Consider the following 22,947-nt stretch of genomic DNA (forward strand, 5'->3'; position numbering starts at 1 on the left):
TTTCGAATTTTCCTGCATTCATATTCTTTACCTTTCTCTGCATGTGTATCACGCCATCATTTTTTTTGAGCCTTACAAATTCCACTGCTTTCATAATCTCTAACCTGCTCTGCATGTGTATAGTGCCAACATTTTTGAACATCTTTATGAAGTTATACTTTCCCTTTAATTCTGAGCCCGATTGGACGTGCTTTTTTTCCAATATCACTTGTTTCAGACAGATTATTATTTTCCTTATTTTCTGAATATGCACCTAGATTATTCTTTTTCTTTACTGCATTTAATTCTCTGCAACGCTTTTGAGTCTCTTTTCTCCACGCTGCTCTTTCTTCTTCGCTTAGTCGTCGACGTTTCATCTATAACGTATTGTCCTCATACACTTTATATGCGCTGTGAGCCCTGGATCTGTGTGTGTTCAAAGCCTTGACACGACTGAATGTTTTGCTGCCTGTGGTCTTATTTGATATTAGTTGTAAGTAGGGCATGTCTTGCAAGAATCTCATGTTCTATGTCCCCGCGAGACGGTCCTGGGTCAATCTCTTGGCACAAAATCTCATGTTTAAGGTCCCCGCAAGACGCTCCGTGGCCAATCTCTTTCATCTCACGGGTCTTTTAAGTGTCTTCCGTGATCTTCACGTGAAGATCACGTCTCGTCTCCCTAGTCATTCTCTCCCAGGATTTTTTTTATAATAGAGAGATACATTTTAAATCAGCAGTATGTTATAATAGAGATGTGAAATCTTCAGCTGTCAATGCTACCATACTACTACATGATATCTATATCTGCAAGTCTTAGTATTTAGGGCTACATGAGCACAACGAATTACACTGAACATAAGGGGGAAAAGCTGATAGGGAAGTTTAAGTGTGGACTATAAGCAGCACATTTACTGTCAATAATGCCAAAAAATTGGCCAAATGAGTAAAAAGTCAGTACATCAATTGGACCAGAACTGAAAAGATGTAATCAAGAAAAATGTCAGCTGTAAAGGAAGGCTATTTCAAAAACAATATCAAAGGTACACTCAAAAAAATTATCTTTATTAGAATTTATTATCCCAGAGGGAAAGTACATTGCTACACAGATAGAAAAAAAGTAAGTCAACAAATAACAACTGAAAACTAGTGTTTGTTCATTAACAGTGCTAACCAATCTGTAACACCTAAAGCAGAAAGACAAGATAAGAAAAAAAATAGCTATAAACTCCGCATGCAGCTCTGAATGGGTGAAATACAATATGAAAAATATCACAAATTTGTTACAGTAAATAACGAAGCACTCACAAAATCACAGGACATAATAATAATTGTCTTTATTTTATCTTCTGTTAATAACACTGTACAAAATAAGGATCAATAGTCAGAATGATTGACTAATGGCCTTGGAGAAGTCGGGTCTACATAAAGTACCATACACAATTGCTCATTAACATAAAAGTGATATTTTATCTGCAGTACAGTACTTAATGACTTTCATCAAAGCACTACAAAACCATATAAAGATTGTGACACATCAAAAATATCTTTACATTTCTTTACATTTACATAAAGATGGAAAATTCTACCATTGGTTTAGTTAAGACTGAAAGATGAAAAACTCAATTGATTAAGGGAAGAAAACTTTGGCTTTGAATGTTGAACCCTATTTTTCATATCATCTCTTTCAACATAGTAAATGGTAAGCTGTTTTCTCTTTCATGATTAATTTTAGATTATGTAAAATGCTGAACTAAGTATAAAAGATGCTTGCAATTAAGTTTGTAGAATATATAACAAAAACTAAGAAAAAAAGTACACCCTCTCCATTAGCCACCACCCCCAACCACATGCCAATTAATAAGAATGTTAATAAGCAGAGATAGCATAAGATAGTACTAGGGCTACCACAGAAGTTGCTGTTAGCATGAAAATAAGTCCAAAAGGGTTTTATGGGAAATGCAACAGTCAGACCAGGAAGTTAGACATTCCCTTATTAATGTATTAGATTCACTGCAGACATCAACATATTTACAAATTTTACCAGATGGCCCACTGATACTTTGCGCCAAGAATACAATGATATCTAGATTGTAAAAATATGATTTCTACAGAGAGGTACTGGTCACTTTGCAGTGAGAGGGCAGTGCCAGTTAAGTGGCAATGGCAACTAAAAGGAAAATGGACAAAGAATGGTAAGAGACAGAGAAAAAGGTTATGGAGGTGGAATTTGTGAGTGTTAGTAACTAGAATTAAAAGTGTAAGGCAGAGTTGAATAAAAACAAACACAAAAAAAACCACATAGGGACTGCTCAAAAAAATGTAAAGAAATGTACTTTGAACATTTGATGGAAAGTACTGGTGGTGGTGGTGGTGATCAAGAGAAAATCCTGTTGCTGCCATACTGATCATAAAAGTATAGGCCTATAGGATGATTTGTGAAGTTCAGCTTATAAAGTGTCAAATGTAGGGAAGATTGTTTGATTCAAAGTCTCTCAGGATTCTTAACCCTTTAACCGCCAACTCCCTAAATATTCCCCACGCCAGGCGAAATCTGAACAATTTTTGTTTTTTTACTTTTTTACATTTTTTTTACATTTTTTACATTTATTCAAGCAGTATTGACCACTAAATGTTGTGCAAGTTGCCAGTGTATACACGAAATCTATAAATGTAACCTGAATTCTCAGCTAAGCAAAACATCTTAATACCAAACCGTGCCCTTTTCAATGGTAGATACTGTCGAAACTGTAAGCGGCCCTTCCACGACAATAAACTTTCATCAACTGCAACTGACGGTCCTGGCATGTAGGGCAACTGAAATGCTTCAAATAAATGATCAATCAAAGGACGTAGCTTGAACAAGTGGTCGCGGTTTGGATCTTTCTTATCTGGCTCGTTTCTGTTGTCATTCAAATGAAAGAATTTCAGCAGCAAAGAGAATCGGTTACGTGTCATGACAGCTGCAAAAATAGGTGTTGCATACATAGGATCTGTAGACCAGTACATCTCAATATCTGGTTTTCTGATTATTCCCATCAACATCAAAATCCCAATGAATTTTTTCATTTCGTTTTCATCAGTGTCAAACCAAGCACGAACACGGGAATGTGGAGGTAAATTGGGATTTTTCTCAATAAACTGTGCTGCATACAGATTTGTCTGATGAACAAAATGTCTGATCAAATCAGGTGACACAAACAGCTCATAAAACTGCTCAGCAGTGTAATTGTTTACATCAACAATAAAGCCACATGTTGCCTCAAACGAATGCAGAAAAGGTAGTTCACCACGGGCAGCAGCCCAGCTGAGATGCTGGGGATACACCCACTCAGCGCCGTCATCCGATGCGTCTTCATTCACAATATCATGCAGCGCACGTTGCTGCTCATCACTGTCACTAAAATCTTCTTCAGAACTGCTACAATCATGATCAGAACTGTCCAAAATCGCCTGCAAAGCCTCACTTGAAGTCAGTTTACGTTTCGCCATATTCACAGCTGTTACATGCGAATCACGTCACATGACCGGCCAAAACAACCACAGACTTGTCGAAATACAACGTAGTAATAATACCCACGCCAAACCGTCAGTTATACTACTTGCCAGGCATTCATATGACCACAGGCAAATGTGCCGGATAATTCCGGCAGTATGGCGTTAGCATTAAAACAACGGTGCCGGATATATCCGGCAGAGGGCGGTGAAGGGAGAGAGGTAAATGAGTGACCAATTTTTTATGTTTTACAAAGTGACACGATGAAAGAAAGTGGAATGGGGTGCAATTCACACGGTCTCCCATTAAATGCAAGTGAAAAATTGAGATAAAATTACTAGTGATTGCTCAAACATGTTCAGTTATTGTCCTCTTTTGTTACAGCTATACAGAAAAAAAATACAGCTAGGGGACCGTGGACTAGGTGTGCATGAACACATCCGATAACTGGTAGTTTAGACTGCAAAGTAAGTGCTAGAACAAACAGTCAATGAATAATATACAGGTATAAATTAAACTTATTCCTTCTCTGCCACCTTAAAGCTACAGCAAAATGTAACACAGATGGGCATAATATTTATTTTGCATTACACCTTATTGTTTTAGGTGTCAGTCAGCTCAGTAGCTACATAAGTAATAGCCAAACCTGCAGTATCTGCTGGCTGAGCTTGAGGCAACCAAAATGAAAATTGCTAACATTACAATTTTTTTAAATGGTGATTATGAAGCCATTGCAGTGGAGTGTTGTACCGTGTTAGCCATTCTCCTGTATAAAGCCATTATAATAGCAAAAAGAAAATCAGAAATATAACATTTAGGTTTGGTTATTTTTAACATCTGCTTTTAGATCATAATGCTTTCTTGCTAAATACTACATAGCTTATTTTTAAGACTGCATTTTCAATTTCTACTAGATTCGCCGCCCAGGTCCTCTCCGAAAACATCGCTAAGGTAATTCGTCTCTCTTGACTCCGTTTCTACTCTTAACCCTTTCCGTAATGCTTGGCTAGGACATAATTCTTTAACAAAATCTTTCTCAAAAGTGCACTTCATTACTACTCTAATAACTAACCTCAATGCATGCAAAAAATCTAGACAGCGCGGCATAAATACGAATAATTTAATTACAATTACACCTCTATATGAACAATGTATTAAAACTATAAAAACAGATTATAGATTAAATAAAAAATACGCACAGAGCGGTGCTAATTTCTATCTCGAATACCCATAATGCACATACAATTCAGCTCTGCTCTTCCGAAACATTAAATATGGCTTTATTAAATGTTAGAGCATTAACCAACAAGACGTTTTCCATTAACGATCTTATTAGTGATAGGAAAATTGATTTTATTGCAATAACCCTTAACATACCAAGCCTAAGTCGTCAACGTTGATTACCAGGCTGGGGTCTTCTGAGGACCCCATGTTTTTTTTTTTTTTTTCAACTGTTTGTTGTGGAAGGTTACTCAAATTAGGTTTTTGGGTGTCTGAAAATATATTTCAGTTATACAAGCATTGTAAGCATCAAATATTTTGTTTATTTCAACAGTAGTTAGTTCTTCATAAAATTGTATACTTTTGTGTTTATAAATCTGAATACATAATTTTAACAATACAGTGTGTACATTTTCATATCTGATTATATGGAGTAGTGTACATTTTTCTATCTGATTATATACAGTATAATATTCATGTAAAACCAGTTATATAATTTCACAAAAACAAATGGTACAAACACATTTATTGCCATCGCTACAATCCTTAGCATATGTCACGGTTGAGCTGGTCTTCCTGTGTGTCTCACAGACAAAACGTTTGCATTCACAGCGGACTGTATTGACTTTCCTGTCTTTCCTGTCTTTTCGTCTGGGACGGTATGAGCATCTTCCCCTCTTGCGGATGTGCTGCTGCCTTGATGCTGATGGTGTGCTTTGAGCTGCAGTGTTGCGCGCAACAAATACTCCCGCAGCTTCAATAGCTCTGACAACTGGAAGATGGAGACCATTTGGATTGCTTGCCCTCCGCAGAATGTTGGGTTTTGTCAGTTCTTTGCCTAACTCCAACAGGAATCAATATCTGCAATTTTTCTGGCGGTGGTTCCAGTCTTTGTTTTTTCGACATCCAAATTATGAAAGCATTCATGGCTCCAATATCAAGCATGTTCATGAAAAGTCTCAAAGGCCATCTTGAGGTACGTCTGGCATAAGAATATTCTCTTACCAACTTGTCTGCATTGTCCACCTCGCCTTTGGTATAGTTGTATTCAAGTATCACATTGGGCTTCTTGTGACTTTCACTGGATACTGAATCATCAAGAAATTGAGTGGAAAGTACACGGACTGTTTTGTTTTTCTTTGGGACGTAGCTGACCACTGCTACCTCGTCTGAGAAGATGAATTTTGATGAAAGAAGGTCTCTACCTTTTGCAATTTCCATCATTGCAGGAATGTCAGGCTTTTTTGCTCTCAATGTTCCTGTCATAATAATGTTCTTCTGCAGCAAAAATTCTGCAGTTGGTACAGACGTAAAAAAAATTGTCCGTAGTCGCACCTCTTCCAGATCCAGCATCCGAACAATGTCACCATCTGAGCTTTGTCGGCAGGCCATTTTTCAAAATTTATAGCGTTCACATTCTTGCAAAAAACAAGAAATAAATCAATCCGAATTTGTAACGTAGTATACTAAGCAAGGTCCTACTGGGACCCCAAGTGTGTTTTTAATTTTTTACGTTTTTTTGAAAGAACGCATTATAAGTCTAATTATATAATATTTATCTTAAACTTATCTGGGACACATACAAAAATCAAGAATAAATTGGTTGTTATAGTTACGGCAGAATCACCAAAAATCACTCTCTGGGGTCCTCCAAGGACACCTCCTTGGTATGTTAAGGGTTAAGTGAAACATGGCTTAGCTCTGATGGCGCGGCTGTTTTAATTGAATATGCACCTCCGAATTACAGCTTTGCTCATGCGGATCATCAAGGTAAGAAAGGCAGCGGCACAGCAAATATTTACAGTACTCGAGCCGGTTAAAGTGTAAAGATGTCAGTTTTGGTAAATTCAAGTCCTTTGAGTATCTTGCTGTTGTTATTTATGAAGTTTCTCAATTTCTAGTATTATTCATGTATAGACCTCCTAAATACAATGAGTCTTTCTTTGAGGAATTCTCAGACTTGGTATCAATTATAATTACGAACTATGGCACATTCCTAATAGTTGGTGACTTTAACTTTCATATCGATAATCAGTGTGACCCGAAAGTAAAAGAATTTATGAACCTCCTGGACTCTTTTGATTTAAGACAGCACATTAGTCAGCCTACACATAAAGCAGGTCATATGTTAAGACTTATTAATTACTAAAGGACTAAAAGTTGATGTGAAGCAGATCGTTGATATTGGTCTATCAGACCATTTTCTTTTACTATTTAATATATAAATAATGATAGAAAATATTCACGAGAAGCATATTGCAAAAAAAAACAAAAAACGCTTCTTTGATTCAGCAGCAGCTTCAAAATTTACAAACATTCTAAGCAACCAGTCCATTTGTAGTGCTAACTACAAACGCGAGGATAATGTAAATAGTAAGGTGGCAAATTTTAATACTAAGGTGAGAGCTGCCGCTGACATAGTCGCACCTGAAAAGACAGTTAAAAAATCTTCTAGCACTGTTATACCATGGAAGACCCAAAGAGTGTCTGATTTAAAGAGAACATGCCGGAGAGCCGAGCGTAAATGGAGAAAAACTAAACTAACTATCCACTATGAGATATTCAAGGTTAAAATAACAGAATACAACAACATAGCCCATCTTGAGAGGCGCTGCTATTTCTCTAGAATTATAAATAACAATGCTAGTAATCCCAGAGTCTTATTCTCTAGGATTGATCGTCTGCTAAACCCAGGTCACTCAATGGAATGCCTCCAAAATACTTCCAGTGAAACTTGTGAGGCTATTGCTGTATTTTTTTAATAAAAAAATTAATGATATTAGAAACAATATAGTACATCTCCCCAACACTGATCCTCTTAAGCCCCAGTACTCCATTATAAACAAATTAAATTCTTTCACCAGGATAGATTTACCTTATTTATATAAAATAATTTCTCAACTGAGACCCTCCACCTGCGTCATTTACCCAATACCAACAAGTTTTTTCAAAGAAGTATCCGGCGTGCTAATTCACAGTATTCTTGACATAGTAAACTTGTCATTAGATATGGGGGTCTTCCCAGACTGTCTTAAGACTGCTGTAGTTAAACCCCTATTCAAGAAAAATAATCTTGACTCCTCTGCTTTTGAAAATTTTAGACCTATCTCTAACTTGAATTTCTTAAGTAAAATTCTAGAGAAGACAGTTATTATGCAGCTAAATGACCACCTCAATAAACTTGCTATTCTTGATAAGTTTCAGTCGGGTTTCATAACAAATCACAGTACAGAAACTGCATTCATTAAAGTAGTAAATGACTTGCGGGTAAATGCAGATACCGGCCATTTATCTGTTCTCATCCTCTTAGATCTGAGTGCCACATTTGATACCATTGATCACAATATTCTTAGAAATTGCCTTAGTCAGTGGGTGGGCCTCTCTTGCAGTGTCTTAAATTGGTTTGAATCCTACCTGGCAGGTAGAAAATTATTTGTTAGTTGTGGTAATTATACTTCGATGACACATGATATTCTATATGGTGTTCCACAAGGCTCTATCCTGGGTCCGCTGCTCTTTTCGATTTACATGCTTCCATTAGCTCAGATTATCTCGGGGCATAATGTGAGCTACCTCAGATATGCTGATAATATGCAACTGTACTTATCAATAGCACCTGATGACCCCGACTCTGTTGATTCACTGACACAATGTCTTACTTGTGTTTCTGAATGGATAAGTAGTAATTTTCTCAAACTAAATAAAGAGAAAACTGAAATTGTAGTGATTGGCAATAATGGATATAATGAGGTTATCAGAAATAAACTTGATGCATTAGGATTAAAAGTCAAGAAGGAGGTAAAGGATTTAGGGGTAACTGTTGACTGTGACCTGAATTTTAAATCACATATTAATCAGATCACTAGGACAGCATTTTTTCACTTAAGAAATATAGCAAAAGTTAGACCTCTTATATAATTGAAAGATGCTGAGAAACTAGTCCACGCTTTTCTTTTCAGTCGACTAGATTACTGTAACGCACTCCTCTTAGGACTACCCAAAAAAGACACAAATCTATTTCAACTAGTGCAGAATGCAGCTGCTAGAATCTTAACTAGGAAAAGAAAATCTGAGCACATTTCTCCAGTTTCGATGTCACTACATTGGTTACCTGTGTCACTCAGAATTGACTTTAAAATACTGCTTATGGTTTATAAAGCCTTAAATAATCTCGCTCCATCTTATATTTCGGAATGTTTGACACCTTACACTCCCAATCGTAACCTTAGATCTTCAAATGAGTGTCTGCTTAGAATTCCAAGAGCTAAACTTAAATGAAGTGGTGAGGCGACCTTCTGCTGTTATGCACCTAAAATCTGGAATAGCTTGCCAATAGGAATTCGCCAGGTTAATACAGTGGAGCACTTTAAAACACTGCTGAAAACACATTACTTTAACATGGCTTTCTAATAGCTTCATTTTAGTTTAACCCTGATGTTCTGTATATTCAATTAATTATCATTATTATTCATGGTGGCTCCAAAATCCGTACTAACCCCTACTCTCTCTTCTGTTCTTTTTCCGGTTTTCTGTGGTGGCGATCTGCGCCACCACCACCTATTCAAAGCACCGTGATGTCCCTACATTGATGGATTAAAGACCAGAAGTCCACGTGACCATCATCACCAAGTCCTCCCATGAGAACCCTGAATACAACGAGGACTTACTGAGATCATTTACAGTGGGGCAAAAAAGTATTTAGTCAGCCACCAATTGTGCAAGTTCTCCCACTTAAAAAGATGAGAGAGGCCTATAATTTTCATCATAGGTATACCTCAACTATGAGAGACAAAATGAAAAAAAAAATCCAGAAAATCACATTGTCTGATTTTTGAAGAATTTATTTGCAAATTATGGTGGAAAAAAGTATTTGGTCAATAACAAAAGTTCATCTCAATACTTTGTTATATACTCTTTGTTGGCAATGACAGAGGTCAAACGTTTTCTGTAAGTCTTCACAAGGTTTTCACACACTGTTGCTGGTATTTTGGCCCATTCCTCCATGCAGATCTCCTCTAAAACAGTGATGTTTTGGGGCTGTTGCTGGGCAACACTGACTTTCAACTCCCTCCAAAGATTTTCTATGGGGTTGAGATCTGGAGACTGGCTAGGCCACTCCAGGACCTTGAAATACTTCTTACAAAGCCACTCCTTCATTACCCGGGCGGTGTGTTTGGGATCATTGCCATGCTGAAAGACCCAGCCATGTTTCATCTTCAATGCCCTTGCTGATGGAAGGAGGTTTTCACTCAAAATCTGACGATACATGGCCCCATTCATTCTTTCCTTTACACGGATCAGTCGTCCTAGTCCCTTTGCAGAAAAACAGCCCCAAAGCATGATGTTTCCACCCCCATGCTTTACAGTAGGTATGGTGGCCTTTGGATGCAACTCAGCATTCTTTCTCCTCCAAACACGACGAGTAGAGTTTTTATCAAAAATTTCTATTTTGGTTTCATTCCTCTTCTGGATCATCCAAATGCTCTCTAGCAAACTCCAGACGGGCCTGCACATGTACTGGCTTAAGCAGGGGGACACGTCTGGCACTGCAGGATTTGAGTCCCTGGCTGCGTAGTGTGTTACTGATGGTAGCCTTTGTTACTTTGGTCCCAGCTCTCTGCAGGTCATTCACTAGGTCCCCCGTGTGGTTCTGGGATTTTTGCTCACCGTTCTTGTGATCATTTTGAACCCACGGGGTGAGATCTTGCGTGGAGACCCAGAATGAGGGAGATTATCAGTGGTCTTGTATGTCTTCCATTTTCTAATAATTGCTCCCACAGTTGATTTCTTCACACCAAGCTGCTTACCTATTGCAGATTCAGTCTTCCCAGCCTGGTGCAGGTCTACAATTTTGTTTCTGGTGTCCTTTGACAGCTCTTTGGTCTTGGCCATAGTGAAGTTTGGAGTGTGACTGTTTGAGGTTGTGGACAGGTGTCTTTTATATTGATAATGAGTTCAAACAGGTGCCATTAATACAGGTAACGAGTGGAGGACAAAGGAGCCTCTTACAGAAGAAGTTACAGGTCTGTGAGAGCCAGAAATCTTACTTGTTTGTAGGTGACCAAATACTTATTTTCCACCATAATTCGCAAACAAATTCTTTAAAAATCAGACAATGTGATTTTCTGGATTTTTTTTCTCATTTTGTCTCTCATAGTTGAGGTATACCTATGATGAAAATTACAGGCCTCTCTCATCTTTTTAAGTGGGAGAACTTGCACAATTGGTGGCTGACTAAATACTTTTTTGCCCCACTGTATGTTAGCTAGAATGCCTAGAGGGGGCTGGGCGGTCTCATGGCCTGGAACCCCTGCAGATTTTATGTTTTCTCCAGCCGTCTGGAGTTTTTTTTGTTTTTTCGGTCCTCCCTAGCCATCAGACCTTACTTTTATTCTATGTTAATTAGTGTTCTATTATTTTAATTACTTTGTCTTTTTGTAAAGCACTTTGAGGTACATTATTTGTATGAAAATGTGCTATATAAATAAATGTTGTTGTTGTTGTTGTTGAATTAAAGTCAGACAAAGGGCTTTAAGAAAGTCAGAATTAAGTTTGATGTAAGGACTTTTTTTTTTTTAAGACCATCTGATCTTTAAGACACTCATGTTCCAGATTATCAGTAAGAGATAAACAAAATAATTACTGCATTTCAAATAGGGATATTCTGCGGTGTTCCCACACTTTCAAAACATACTATACATATTGTACTTCTGGTAATCCTTAATAATATTTACCTTTTCTTTGTCAAACAAAACTTTAATCTACTGTACATGTCTTAGTCCTGGGAAAGAAAACCTGTAACTGAAATTTTACATACGATTTTCTGGATAGATTTAACTAACTAAATGTAAAAAAGTTACAATTAAAAGATCTTACCTCTGCTTACATTAGCAAATGGTCCTTCGATATCTATTAAGCTATGAGCAAATTCTGGGCCTCTGAAGCTCCGCTGTAGTTGCATCATGCTACCCATTGATGGCTCACTGCTCAGCAAGCCTCCGCTCCAGTATTCACACTGGGTACCTGCATCTGAATCAAAAGAGAAATTAATATTTCATGCTTCCATTGTCTAAGCCCAGTTTTCAAACAAATGGATGTGGCAAGCAGAAATGCATTTATAATGGCAATAGGCTCAAGACAAAAAACAGAACTGAATTAGACAACATAGGGGAGTGGATATGTAAAAGAAGTTAATTATTTTAACTTTGCCTGTTCAGCCCAGTTCAGGGCAACAGAAACAGGAGTCAACCATGAACAGATTGTCTGTTCACCACAGGACACACATACACAAAACCATACTAATGTTTGTCACTCTCTGCCCCATTAAAGTCCCCAGTCATCTTAATCTGCACATCCTGAGGTGCAGGAAGAAAGCTCGAGTAACCACAGGAAAGCACTTACAGAGCCAAGGAGAATGTGTAAGCTCTACACAATAACAGTGCCATAATTCATACTAAGTGTCCTTAAGCTGTGAGCCAGAACTGCTGGCAAAGCTCCACCACGTCACACCATTTAATAAGAACTTAATCTTCAGTTATAAGGCATGGATGAACACATGGTGAGAACAAGAACATTTTAGCTTTATCTCGAACTAGAAATCCTTTCAGTGGAAATAAGGACCAACTGCATCTTCAAGAGAGAGGGCTATATTTGATCTTAAGAGAAGTGTACAAATATTTAAACTAGCTTATTTGGTTGGATCACAAAATGTAAGGATATAGGATCAACAAACCCAGCTAAATGAATATTTAACCAAAATATAACAATTCCCTTTTAAAATATTAAATTCTTAGTGAGGAGCATTACAAACAAAATCCTTGGTCTAAGGCAACCACTATGGGTTAAATTAGCAAAGTAATAAAGCTATGTTGTGATTGGAGTTTGCTACAGACCAGCAAATTGAGATATTTTGAAGAAATAATAAAATACTATATAATCAAATAAGAATAAATAATTGTGACAAAGAAAATATGATGACCAAACAAAAATTGCATCTACTTGGATCTCTTTTTACTTTCAAACAGTAAAGTAGAAATAAAGCAAATAGATGTTTAGTAATCCCTAAAGCAATAATGATCACAACAAAGTAAAATTTTAAATCACCTTTGAAAACATACAAATCCACACCTAAACCAACCAGGGGTGCGGAAATCCAACGCCCGACTCGTCCGACACGGGTAAATTGACCGTCGGACAAGTGTGTTTTTCTGGTTTCAGTTGTCCACGGACAAGTGTAAGAGACAAGAGAAAAAATAATTATATGTGCTGTGCAGGGCACATCTGTACCACTACTTTCAAATTTTAAACATTTGGGTATGTACTTTGTGCGGAAACCGTCTACTTAAGCATGTTCTTCATGTCTGAAATTGGTCTTCAATATTGTTTACAAAATGACGGCTGATTTTTCAAAGGGGAAGCGCACTTATGGTCTTACATAAGTATTTTACCCTACTATTTACACGCTTGGAGATGCGGTCATTTTTTTCATGCTGACATTACGATGTAATCTGGTGATTTTTCATTTTAATCAATAACTTTTATATACAGTGGTGTGAAAAACTATTTGCCCCCTTCCTGATTTCTTATTCTTTTGCATGTTTGTCACACAAAATGTTTCTGATCATCAAACACATTTAACCATTAGTCAAATATAACACAAGTAAACACAAAATGCAGTTTTTAAATGATGGTTTTTATTATTTAGGGAGAAAAAAAATCCAAACCTACATGGCCCTGTGTGAAAAAGTAATTGCCCCCTTGTTAAAAAATAACCTAACTGTGGTGTATCACACCTGAGTTCAATTTCCGTAGCCACCCCCAGGCCTGATTACTGCCGCACCTGTTTCAATCAAGAAATCACTTAAATAGGAGCTGCCTGACACAGAGAAGTAGACCAAAAGCACCTCAAAAGCTAGACATCATGCCAAGATCCAAAGAAATTCAGGAACAAATGAGAACAGAAGTAATTGAGATCTATCAGTCTGGTAAAGGTTATAAAGCCATTTCTAAAGCTTTGGGACTCCAGCGAACCACAGTGAGAGCCATTATCCACAAATGGCAAAAACATGGAACAGTGGTGAACCTTCCCAGGAGTGGCCGGCCGACCAAAATTACCCCAAGAGCGCAGAGACGACTCATCCGAGAGGTCACAAAAGACCCCAGGACAACGTCTAAAGAACTACAGGCCTCACTTGCCTCAATTAAGGTCAGTGTTCACGACTCCACCATAAGAAAGAGACTGGGCAAAAACGGCCTGCATGGCAGATGTCCAAGACGCAAACCACTGTTAAGCAAAAAGAACATTAGGGCTCGTCTCAAGTTTGCTAAGAAACATCTCAATGATTGCCAAGACTTTTGGGAAAATACCTTGTGGACTGATGAGACAAAAGTTGAACATTTTGGAAGGCAAATGTCCCGTTACATCTGGCGTAAAAGGAACACAGCATTTCAGAAAAAGAACATCATACCAACAGTAAAATATGGTGGTGGTAGTGTGATGGTCTGGGGTTGTTTTGCTGCTTCAGGACCTGGAAGGCTTGCTGTGATAGATGGAACCATGAATTCTACTGTCTACCAAAAAATCCTGAAGGAGAATGTCCGGCCATCTGTTCGTCAACTCAAGCTGAAGCGATCTTGGGTGCTGCAACAGGACAATGACCCAAAACACACCAGCAAATCCACCTCTGAATGGCTGAAGAAAAACAAAATGAAGACTTTGGAGTGGCCTAGTCAAAGTCCTGACCTGAATCCAATTGAGATGCTATGGCATGACCTTAAAAAGGCGGTTCATGCTAAAAAACCCTCAAATAAAGCTGAATTACAACAATTTTGCAAAGATGAGTGGGCCAAAATTCCTCCAGAGCGCTGTAATAGACTCATTGCAAGTTATCGCAAACGCTTGATTGCAGTTATTGCTGCTAAGGGTGGCCCAACCAGTTATTAGGTTCAGGGGGCAATTACTTTTTCACACAGGGCCATGTAGGTTTGGATTTTTTTTTCTCCCTAAATAATAAAAACCACCATTTACAAACTGCATTTTGTGTTTACTTGTGTTATATTTGACTAATGGTTAAATGTGTTTGATGATCAGAAACATTTTGTGTGACAAACATGCAAAAGAATAAGAAATCAGGAAGGGGGCAAATAGTTTTTCACACCACTGTATTACCAGTAACGGCGCTACTGCACGATAACGTGCAGTGAATACACTTGACTTGAGCATTCCTAGTTTTCATCCTCTTTCTCTGTCTCTGTTTAGCATTCGTTTGCTCAGAGGTTGATGCGCTTGCTGCTTCCTGAGCAGCTCTTCTTTTCTCCACCCTAGCAGCTCACTGCTTCTCTTCTTTCGTTGGCATCTTTTCGCGTTAAAACTGATTAAGTTAGTTTTTGTGTTGCAATTACTTAGTACGTTTTCTTTAATTTTTCACTTAAGCTGGCACTTAAGTCTACAATCTGCCACAAGAATGATTAGCGAAGGTGGTGGGAAATGAGAACGGCGCATATACGCATGAGCCACACGGCCTCCCTGCTGCGCGGTGCTGAGAGTTGATTCAACAATAAAATAAAATAAAAATGAAGAGTAATACAAATCATCACCCCGAAAGCGGATAGTAGACGTCACGTAGTATATGTGTACCAAATTTCAAGTCAATAGGTGAAACGGTTTGTGAGCTACAGGTGATTTAAAATCCTGGACACACAAACGAACAGCCACAGTAGCGTATTATAGAAGACGATTGATAAAATTCATTGTTTCTACATAAAAATGCAGTCATTTTACTTACAATGCAAATGTTTTCCTGAAATTTGCGATTTCGCGTAGGTTGTGATATATTGAGTTAAGAAATTTATTGCGTGACAACATCAATTTTGATGAGCTGTCTATAGATCGTTTTTGATTAGAGAATTTTTCATATAAAACAAGTTGGTTTCACACTGTCACTTTATTAAAAATAAAGAAGAAAACATTCTAACGGTTTCCAAATGTTATGAAATATCTATAAAAATCTTCACTTAGACGTGATTATTTTTTCTTCTTGTGAGAGATTATTCTCCAATATGAATTTAGTAAAGAGTTCTCTAAGAACCCGCCTGACTCAGGAAAACCTTCAAAACCAGATGCGCATTGTTGTTAATGGCAAACCTTTAGAAGAGTATGACCCACTACCAGCTGTGGTATTCTGGCTGTCATCTGGCAACAGGCACATCACACATAAAAACCTGAAAAGTGATCAGCAATCCACTTCTGCAGGACCATCAGTCCAGGAACCATGCAGTTCAGCTCAAGCAGAAATGAACAGCATTCAGCCCATGCTGTCTGAGATGGTAAAGACTCTTGGGGGAGAAGATGTTGCAAGACAAAAGCTGAAGAACATGGCAAAAATGAATCAGGACAGTGTTCTGTTATGTAACTGTAATATCCACATTACTAACCGAGAAGGCTAAACCGGATGGACGCAGGGACATCTGGCCATGGGCCGTAGCCGCAAAAAGACGTACTGCACAGGCGCCCCAAGAAATGAGGCGCCGCGAGAGGCGGCCGCGACCACAGAAAAAAGGAGTGAGCACAGAAAAAAGGAGTCAAACGCAGACGACGCACACAGCGCCGCACGAAAGCCATGCACACGAAACTAGCACACAAAAAAATGAAGCCGCTCGTGCCCCACAAATCCCACACCCACCTCCAAGCGCCCCCCCCCCCACCCCCTACAAGCAGCGGACGGGACACACACACAAAGAGGACGATTCAATAAGCCCCTGGCACACAAAAAAAAGAACCCGCAACCCATCCCCAACCCCACCCCCCCCCTAACCCCCCCCCCCCCCCAAACAACGGACGGGACACACACAAAGAGGAGGATTCAACAAGCCCCTGGCACACAAAAAGAAAGAAGACGCTCGCACCCCACCAATCCCACCACCCCCTCCAAGCAACATCCCCCCCAGACGCCGGCAAAGCACACAGCGCCGCACGAATCCCATTGCACACGAAACGGGACGCACACAAAGAGGAGGATTCAACAAGCTCCTACCACACCAAAAAAAAGAAGCCGTGACCGCCACACCAAGCCCATTAGAGACGAAACGGGACAGACTACGGACATGGCACACGAAACATTCACAACAACGACGGTTCAGACCCACAAACACACTAACATCAATAAGAAGTGACACCCAAAGCCCCATTTCTAAAGGAACCGTCCGCAGACACCTGCTAAACGATTGCGCCACTTAGCTGACAACGCGTTTAATAATGAGTCCACTATTGAGGAAAATTCATTGGGATTAATGAATGTCATTTGCAATCATTGTCATTCACTTAACTTCCCTGAAGAAACAACTGGCAATACAAGTAATGAATTTACACGTTGTTGTCAAAAGGGTCAGATTAGACTGCCTCCTTTACATTCATATCCTGAATATCTACAGAAGCTTCTAACTAACGATGCACCTGAAAGTAAAAACTTTATGAACTGCATTAGATCCTACAATAGTTCATTTGCTTTTGCATCTACCGCAGTAAATATCAGGCCACCAAAAGGCAATGGCCCATACTGCTTTCGCATATGTGGACAAATATTGCATCGCATTGGAACGGTGCACCCTGAAACAAATCAACAACGCAAATATGCACAAATCTACACACAAAGCCCCATTTCTAAATGAACCGTCCGTATTAAACATACGTCATCTCAACACGTTCACACTATGCAGCATACAGTGGTGTGAAAAACTATTTGCCCCCTTCCTGATTTCTTATTCTTTTGCATGTTTGTCACACAAAATGTTTCTGATCATCAAACACATTTAACCATTAGTCAAATATAACACAAGTAAACACAAAATGCAGTTTTTAAATGATGGTTTTTATTATTTAGGGAGAAAAAAAATCCAAACCTACATGGCCCTGTGTGAAAAAGTAATTGCCCCCATGTTAAAAAATAACCTAATTGTGGTGTATCACACCTGAGTTCAATTTCCGTAGCCACCCCCAGGCCTGATTACTGCCACACCTGTTTCAATCAAGAAATCACTTAAATAGGAGCTGCCTGACACAGAGAAGTAGACCAAAAGCACCTCAAAAGCTAGACATCATGCCAAGATCCAAAGAAATTCAGGAACAAATGAGAACAGAAGTAATCGAGATCTATCAGTCTGGTAAAGGTTATAAAGCCATTTCTAAAGCTTTGGGACTCCAGCGAACCACAGTGAGAGCCATTATCCACAAATGGCAAAAACATGGAACAGTGGTGAACCTTCCCAGGAGTGGCCGGCCGGCCGACCAAAATTACCCCAAGAGCGCAGAGACGACTCATCCGAGAGGTCACAAAAGACCCCAAGACAACGTCTAAAGAACTGCAGACCTCACTTGCCTCAATTAAGGTCAGTGTTCACGACTCCACCATAAGAAAGAGACTGGGCAAAAACGGCCTGCATGGCAGATGTCCAAGACGCAAACCACTGTTAAGCAAAAAGAACATTAGGGCTCGTCTCAATTTTGCTAAGAAACATCTCAATGATTGCCAAGACTTTTGGGAAAATACCTTGTGGACTGATGAGACAAAAGTTGAACTTTTTGGAAGGCAAATGTCCCGTTACATCTGGCGTAAAAGGAACACAGCATTTCAGAAAAAGAACATCATACCAACAGTAAAATATGGTGGTGGTAGTGTGATGGTCTGGGGTTGTTTTGCTGCTTCAGGACCTGGAAGGCTTGCTGTGATAGATGGAACCATGAATTCTACTGTCTACCAAAAAATCCTGAAGGAGAATGTCCGGCCATCTGTTCGTCAACTCAAGCTGAAGCGATCTTGGGTGCTGCAACAGGACAATGACCCAAAACACACCAGCAAATCCACCTCTGAATGGCTGAAGAAAAACAAAATGAAGACTTGAGAGGCCTAGTCAAAGTCCTGACCTGAATCCAATTGAGATGCTATGGCATGACCTTAAAAAGGCGGTTCATGCTAGAAAACCCTCAAATAAAGCTGAATTACAACAATTTTGCAAAGATGAGTGGGCCAAAATTCCTCCAGAGCGCTGTAAAAGACTCATTGCAAGTTATCGCAAACGCTTGATTGCAGTTATTGCTGCTAAGGGTGGCCCAACCAGTTATTAGGTTCAGGGGGCAATTACTTTTTCACACAGGGCCATGTAGGTTTGGATTTTTTTTTCTCCCTAAATAATAAAAACCACCATTTACAAACTGCATTTTGTGTTTACTTGTGTTATATTTGATTAATGGTTAAATGTGTTTGATGATCAGAAACATTTTGTGTGACAAACATGCAAAAGAATAAGAAATCAGGAAGGGGCAAATAGTTTTTCACACCACTGTAGGTGGATCTCATTACAATAAGGCACTATTAACCGTTCAACCGCAGAAAAGGCTCCATATTAACAGTGAGTGCGATCCTCCTTATTACTTATCCATATTTATCACGCTCAAGAACAAACAAGTCATAAATTCACGATCACGGGTACAAAACGATACGGCTCGGATAACGGGACCAAACACAATTCACACTATGCAGCATAGGTGGATCTCATTACAATGAGGCACTATTAACCGTTCAACCGCAGAAAAGGCTCCATATTAACAGTGAGTGCCCGTCCGTATTAAACATACGTCATCTCAACACGTTCACACTATGCAGCATAGGTGGATCTCATTACAATAAGGCACTATTAACCGTTCAACCGCAGAAAAGGCTCCATATTAACAGTGAGTGCGATCCTCCTTATTACTTATCCATATTTCTCACGCTGAAGAACAAACAAGTCATAAATACACGATCACAGGTACAAAACGATATGGCTCGGATAACGGGACCAAACACACGAACCCGCATGAAAAAACAAAATACACGGCGGCGCTTACAACGCGCTTCTGAACCTCCGGAAGAAAAAAATGTCTCGGCTCCAAAAACGCAAAGCTCAACTAACACATTATCAGAAACGAGCACATATGGACAGACACACTGAACGTAGACGCATACAGCGCGCGTCTCAAAGTGCTGCATCGAAACAGGCACGGATTCAAAACGAAACACCTCCCGCCTCAGACATACAGAAACGGCAGCGAAGGGACAAAATAAATAAAGGTGGCTGACAACGCGTTCAATAATGAGTCCACTATTCAGGAGAATTCATTGGGATTAATGAATGTCATTTGCAATCACTGTCATTCACTTAACTTCCCTGAAGAAACAACTGGCAATACAAGTAATGAATTTACACGTTGTTATCAAAACGGTCAAATTAGACTGCCTCCTTTACATTCATATCCTGAATATCTACAGAAGCTTCTAACTAACGATGTACCTGAAAGTGAAATCTTTATGAACTGCATTAGATCCTACAAATCGATATCCACTATGAACATTAACAGTGACACTGCACATGACATCCGTCTTGCAAAACTGTTAATTATTGATGAATGTACAATGGCATCCACTCACTTACTCAACACCATTCATAAACTTCTACAAACGTTTATGAATAATAATCTTCCCTTTGGAGGAAAGGTACTTTTATTACGAGGAGATTTTAGACAGTGCTTAGCTATTGTTCCACATTCCATGCACTCAGCTATTGTTCAGTGCACCTTAAAATACGCAGACAATTGGCATTGCTTTCAAAAGATACAGTTAGTACAAAACATGCCATGTCCAGATCCAGATCATAACAATTGGTTATTACAACTGGGAGATGGTACACTCACCAATACAGATAAACTTCTCCCAGATATTATTACAATTCCTCAAGCCTTTATCTGCGACGACTTAGTTACAGACAGATTTGGAACAGCAATCTCATTAGACCAAATGCCCCTTTTAACACAACGCACTATATTATGTCCAAAAAATATTAATGTGGAAAACATAAATACCCAAGTCATTGCATTACTTCCTGGAGAGACACAACTCTTTCTAAGCTCTGACAAACTTGACTCTGATCACGACAATAACCATCTTCATTGACCTTACAAGTTCTGACCTGGAATTACCTTTTACACTTTAACAGCGTGTGCAAAGAAATTTTCCAATAAACCTTTACACTGTGCCACACACTTTATTGTTTGCTTTCTATTTGCATCATCTACACCTTCACACTATTCTATATCTCATTCATACATCACGCTCTTTCTCATTCCCAACACCAGGGGTTGGCGAGCGAAGCGAGCAGGGGGCGGAGCCCCCTAGTGTGAAACAGAACTAGTATAGCTATAATGAAGGCATTGTTTATTAGTGAGTTAAAATGATAAGAGAATCTTTTATATAATGTTCTAGAGCAAGGTGGCAAAATACTACTCCCTGAAAGAATTTTTTTCAGTTTTAAAATGGAAGGCTGTTTTGGTATCAATAAAAGAGATCAGAAAAAATAAACTATTTTTCACTTTTGTTATTTGTTTATGGGCAAGTGAATTTAACTGGCGGACAAGTGGATTTTCTAAGTTTACTTGTCCGTGGACAAGTAGAAAAAAATTTGATTTCCACACCCCTGCAAACATTTATAATTTGTATAAAGCAGACAGTATGGGTATGAGGAAACATTTAGAAAAGGCACAGAGAGAGTAAAACATTGCAACTATAAATAGAGGGTGTTAATTTAGAGATATCCAAACATTCCTTTGTTTATAGAATGTAAAGACTAAAAAGAAATGCCAGCAATGGTTCAATATAGGCCTTATTAAAAATCTAATACTGAAAATTGCTGCATGAAAAATGAAATACAACCAAAATATTTAGACCTAGAAGAATACTGGAAACTAGGGCAAGGAATCAAAAAAAGCATTTGAAAGTCAAGTCAAGTTGGGGAGCATGCACTGGTACAGTGCGTTGCCGCAACCAATACACAACGAAATAACTCGGGATTCCGGTTGGCAGCCCCCCAGGCAGATATGCTGTCCAGTCCCACCCTCCAGAAATGACTCTCTATCTGCCACAGCCAGGTGTTACATGGGCGACCCCTTGGGCTGGTCCAGCCACTTGGGTCCCCAACAATGAGGATCTTACAAGCTGGATCACCCTCGGGGAAACGTGCTACATGGCCGTAGTGCCTTAACTGACGCTCCCTCACGATGCAGGTAATGTGCCTCATTTGGGACTCCATGAGCAACCGCTCATTCGACACAAAGTCAAACCAACGGTACCCAAGGATTTTCCAGAGGGACACAGTACCAAAGGAGTCCAGTCTTCGTCTCAGGTCACTGGATAGCGTCCATGTCTTGCAACCATATAGCAAGACAGGAAGCACCAGGACTCTAAAGACTTGGACCTTCGTCCTTTTGCATAGATATCGGAGCGCCACACACCCCTTTCCAGCGAACTCATGACCCCTCATGCTCTCCCAATCTATCTACTGATTCCATACGAAGAGTCACCAAAGACATGAATGTCACTGTCAAGGTAAGTAAACGTCTCAACAAGGTTGACACTCTCTCCGCAAACAGACACACTGCTGATGGCTGTGCCCAAGAGGTCATTAAAAGCCTGGATCTTGGTTTTTATCCAGGACACTCGCAAGCACAGACACTCCGACTCCTCGCTCAGTCTCTTGAGCGCCCCGATCGGAGCCTCCGTTGAGTCCGCGAAGATCACAGCATCGTCAGCAAAGTCAAGATCCGTAAATCTTTCTTCACCAACAGATGCCCCACAGCCGCTGGACCCCATGACCCTGCCCAACACCCAGTCCATACAAGCATTGAACAGAGTAGGAGCAAGAACACACCCCTGACAAATGCCAGAATCAACTGGGAAAAACACAGAGGTTCTGCCTCCACTCTGCAAAGCACTCACCGTACCAGTGTACAGGCTGGCCATGATATCCAGCAACCTCGAGGGGATCCCGCAAACCCTCAGGAAAGGTTTGGTTTTCAAAGATTTCTCCTTTGAAAGGAGAAATTTGAAAAAGATTCACTACTGAAACAAAACCACACAACAAACCATTAGTGCTGTTACATGCTCTTTAATGACCTGGTTATTCACAGAAACCCGGTTTCAAAAAAGCCACGGATACCCTTATTCTGGTTCCAGATAATGGGATAGTTATCTCTGAGAAACAGGTTTAACACACAAAGATTTCTCTGCAAGAAACCCAGTTAATCGTTTTTTAGAGACACTTTTATGGCATGGGAGTGTTTTGCCAAAGAACTCCATAAGTGGACTTGCACATGTAACTTGGGTTTTTTAAGAAATTACTAGGTTACAAAGCTTTTCATGGTTTGTGTTTACATGTAAACACACTTGCTT

At 39.4% G+C, this 22,947-nt stretch overlaps 1 protein-coding gene across 2 annotated transcripts in view; it reads right to left on the reverse strand.

The window, feature by feature from the left end:
* Positions 1-22,947, reverse strand: part of LOC114653490 (nephronophthisis 3) — an 838,883-nt gene that overhangs the window by 787,344 nt on the left and 28,592 nt on the right. For both annotated transcript variants that reach the window (XM_028803845.2, XM_051928813.1), the window contains exon 5: positions 11,570-11,722. In XM_028803845.2, coding sequence (XP_028659678.2) covers positions 11,570-11,722 — 153 coding nt within the window. The remainder of the gene's footprint in view (positions 1-11,569; positions 11,723-22,947) is intronic.

Source organism: Erpetoichthys calabaricus, chromosome 6 (genome assembly GCF_900747795.2).
Source record: "Erpetoichthys calabaricus chromosome 6, fErpCal1.3, whole genome shotgun sequence".
Lineage (NCBI taxonomy): Eukaryota > Metazoa > Chordata > Cladistia > Polypteriformes > Polypteridae > Erpetoichthys > Erpetoichthys calabaricus.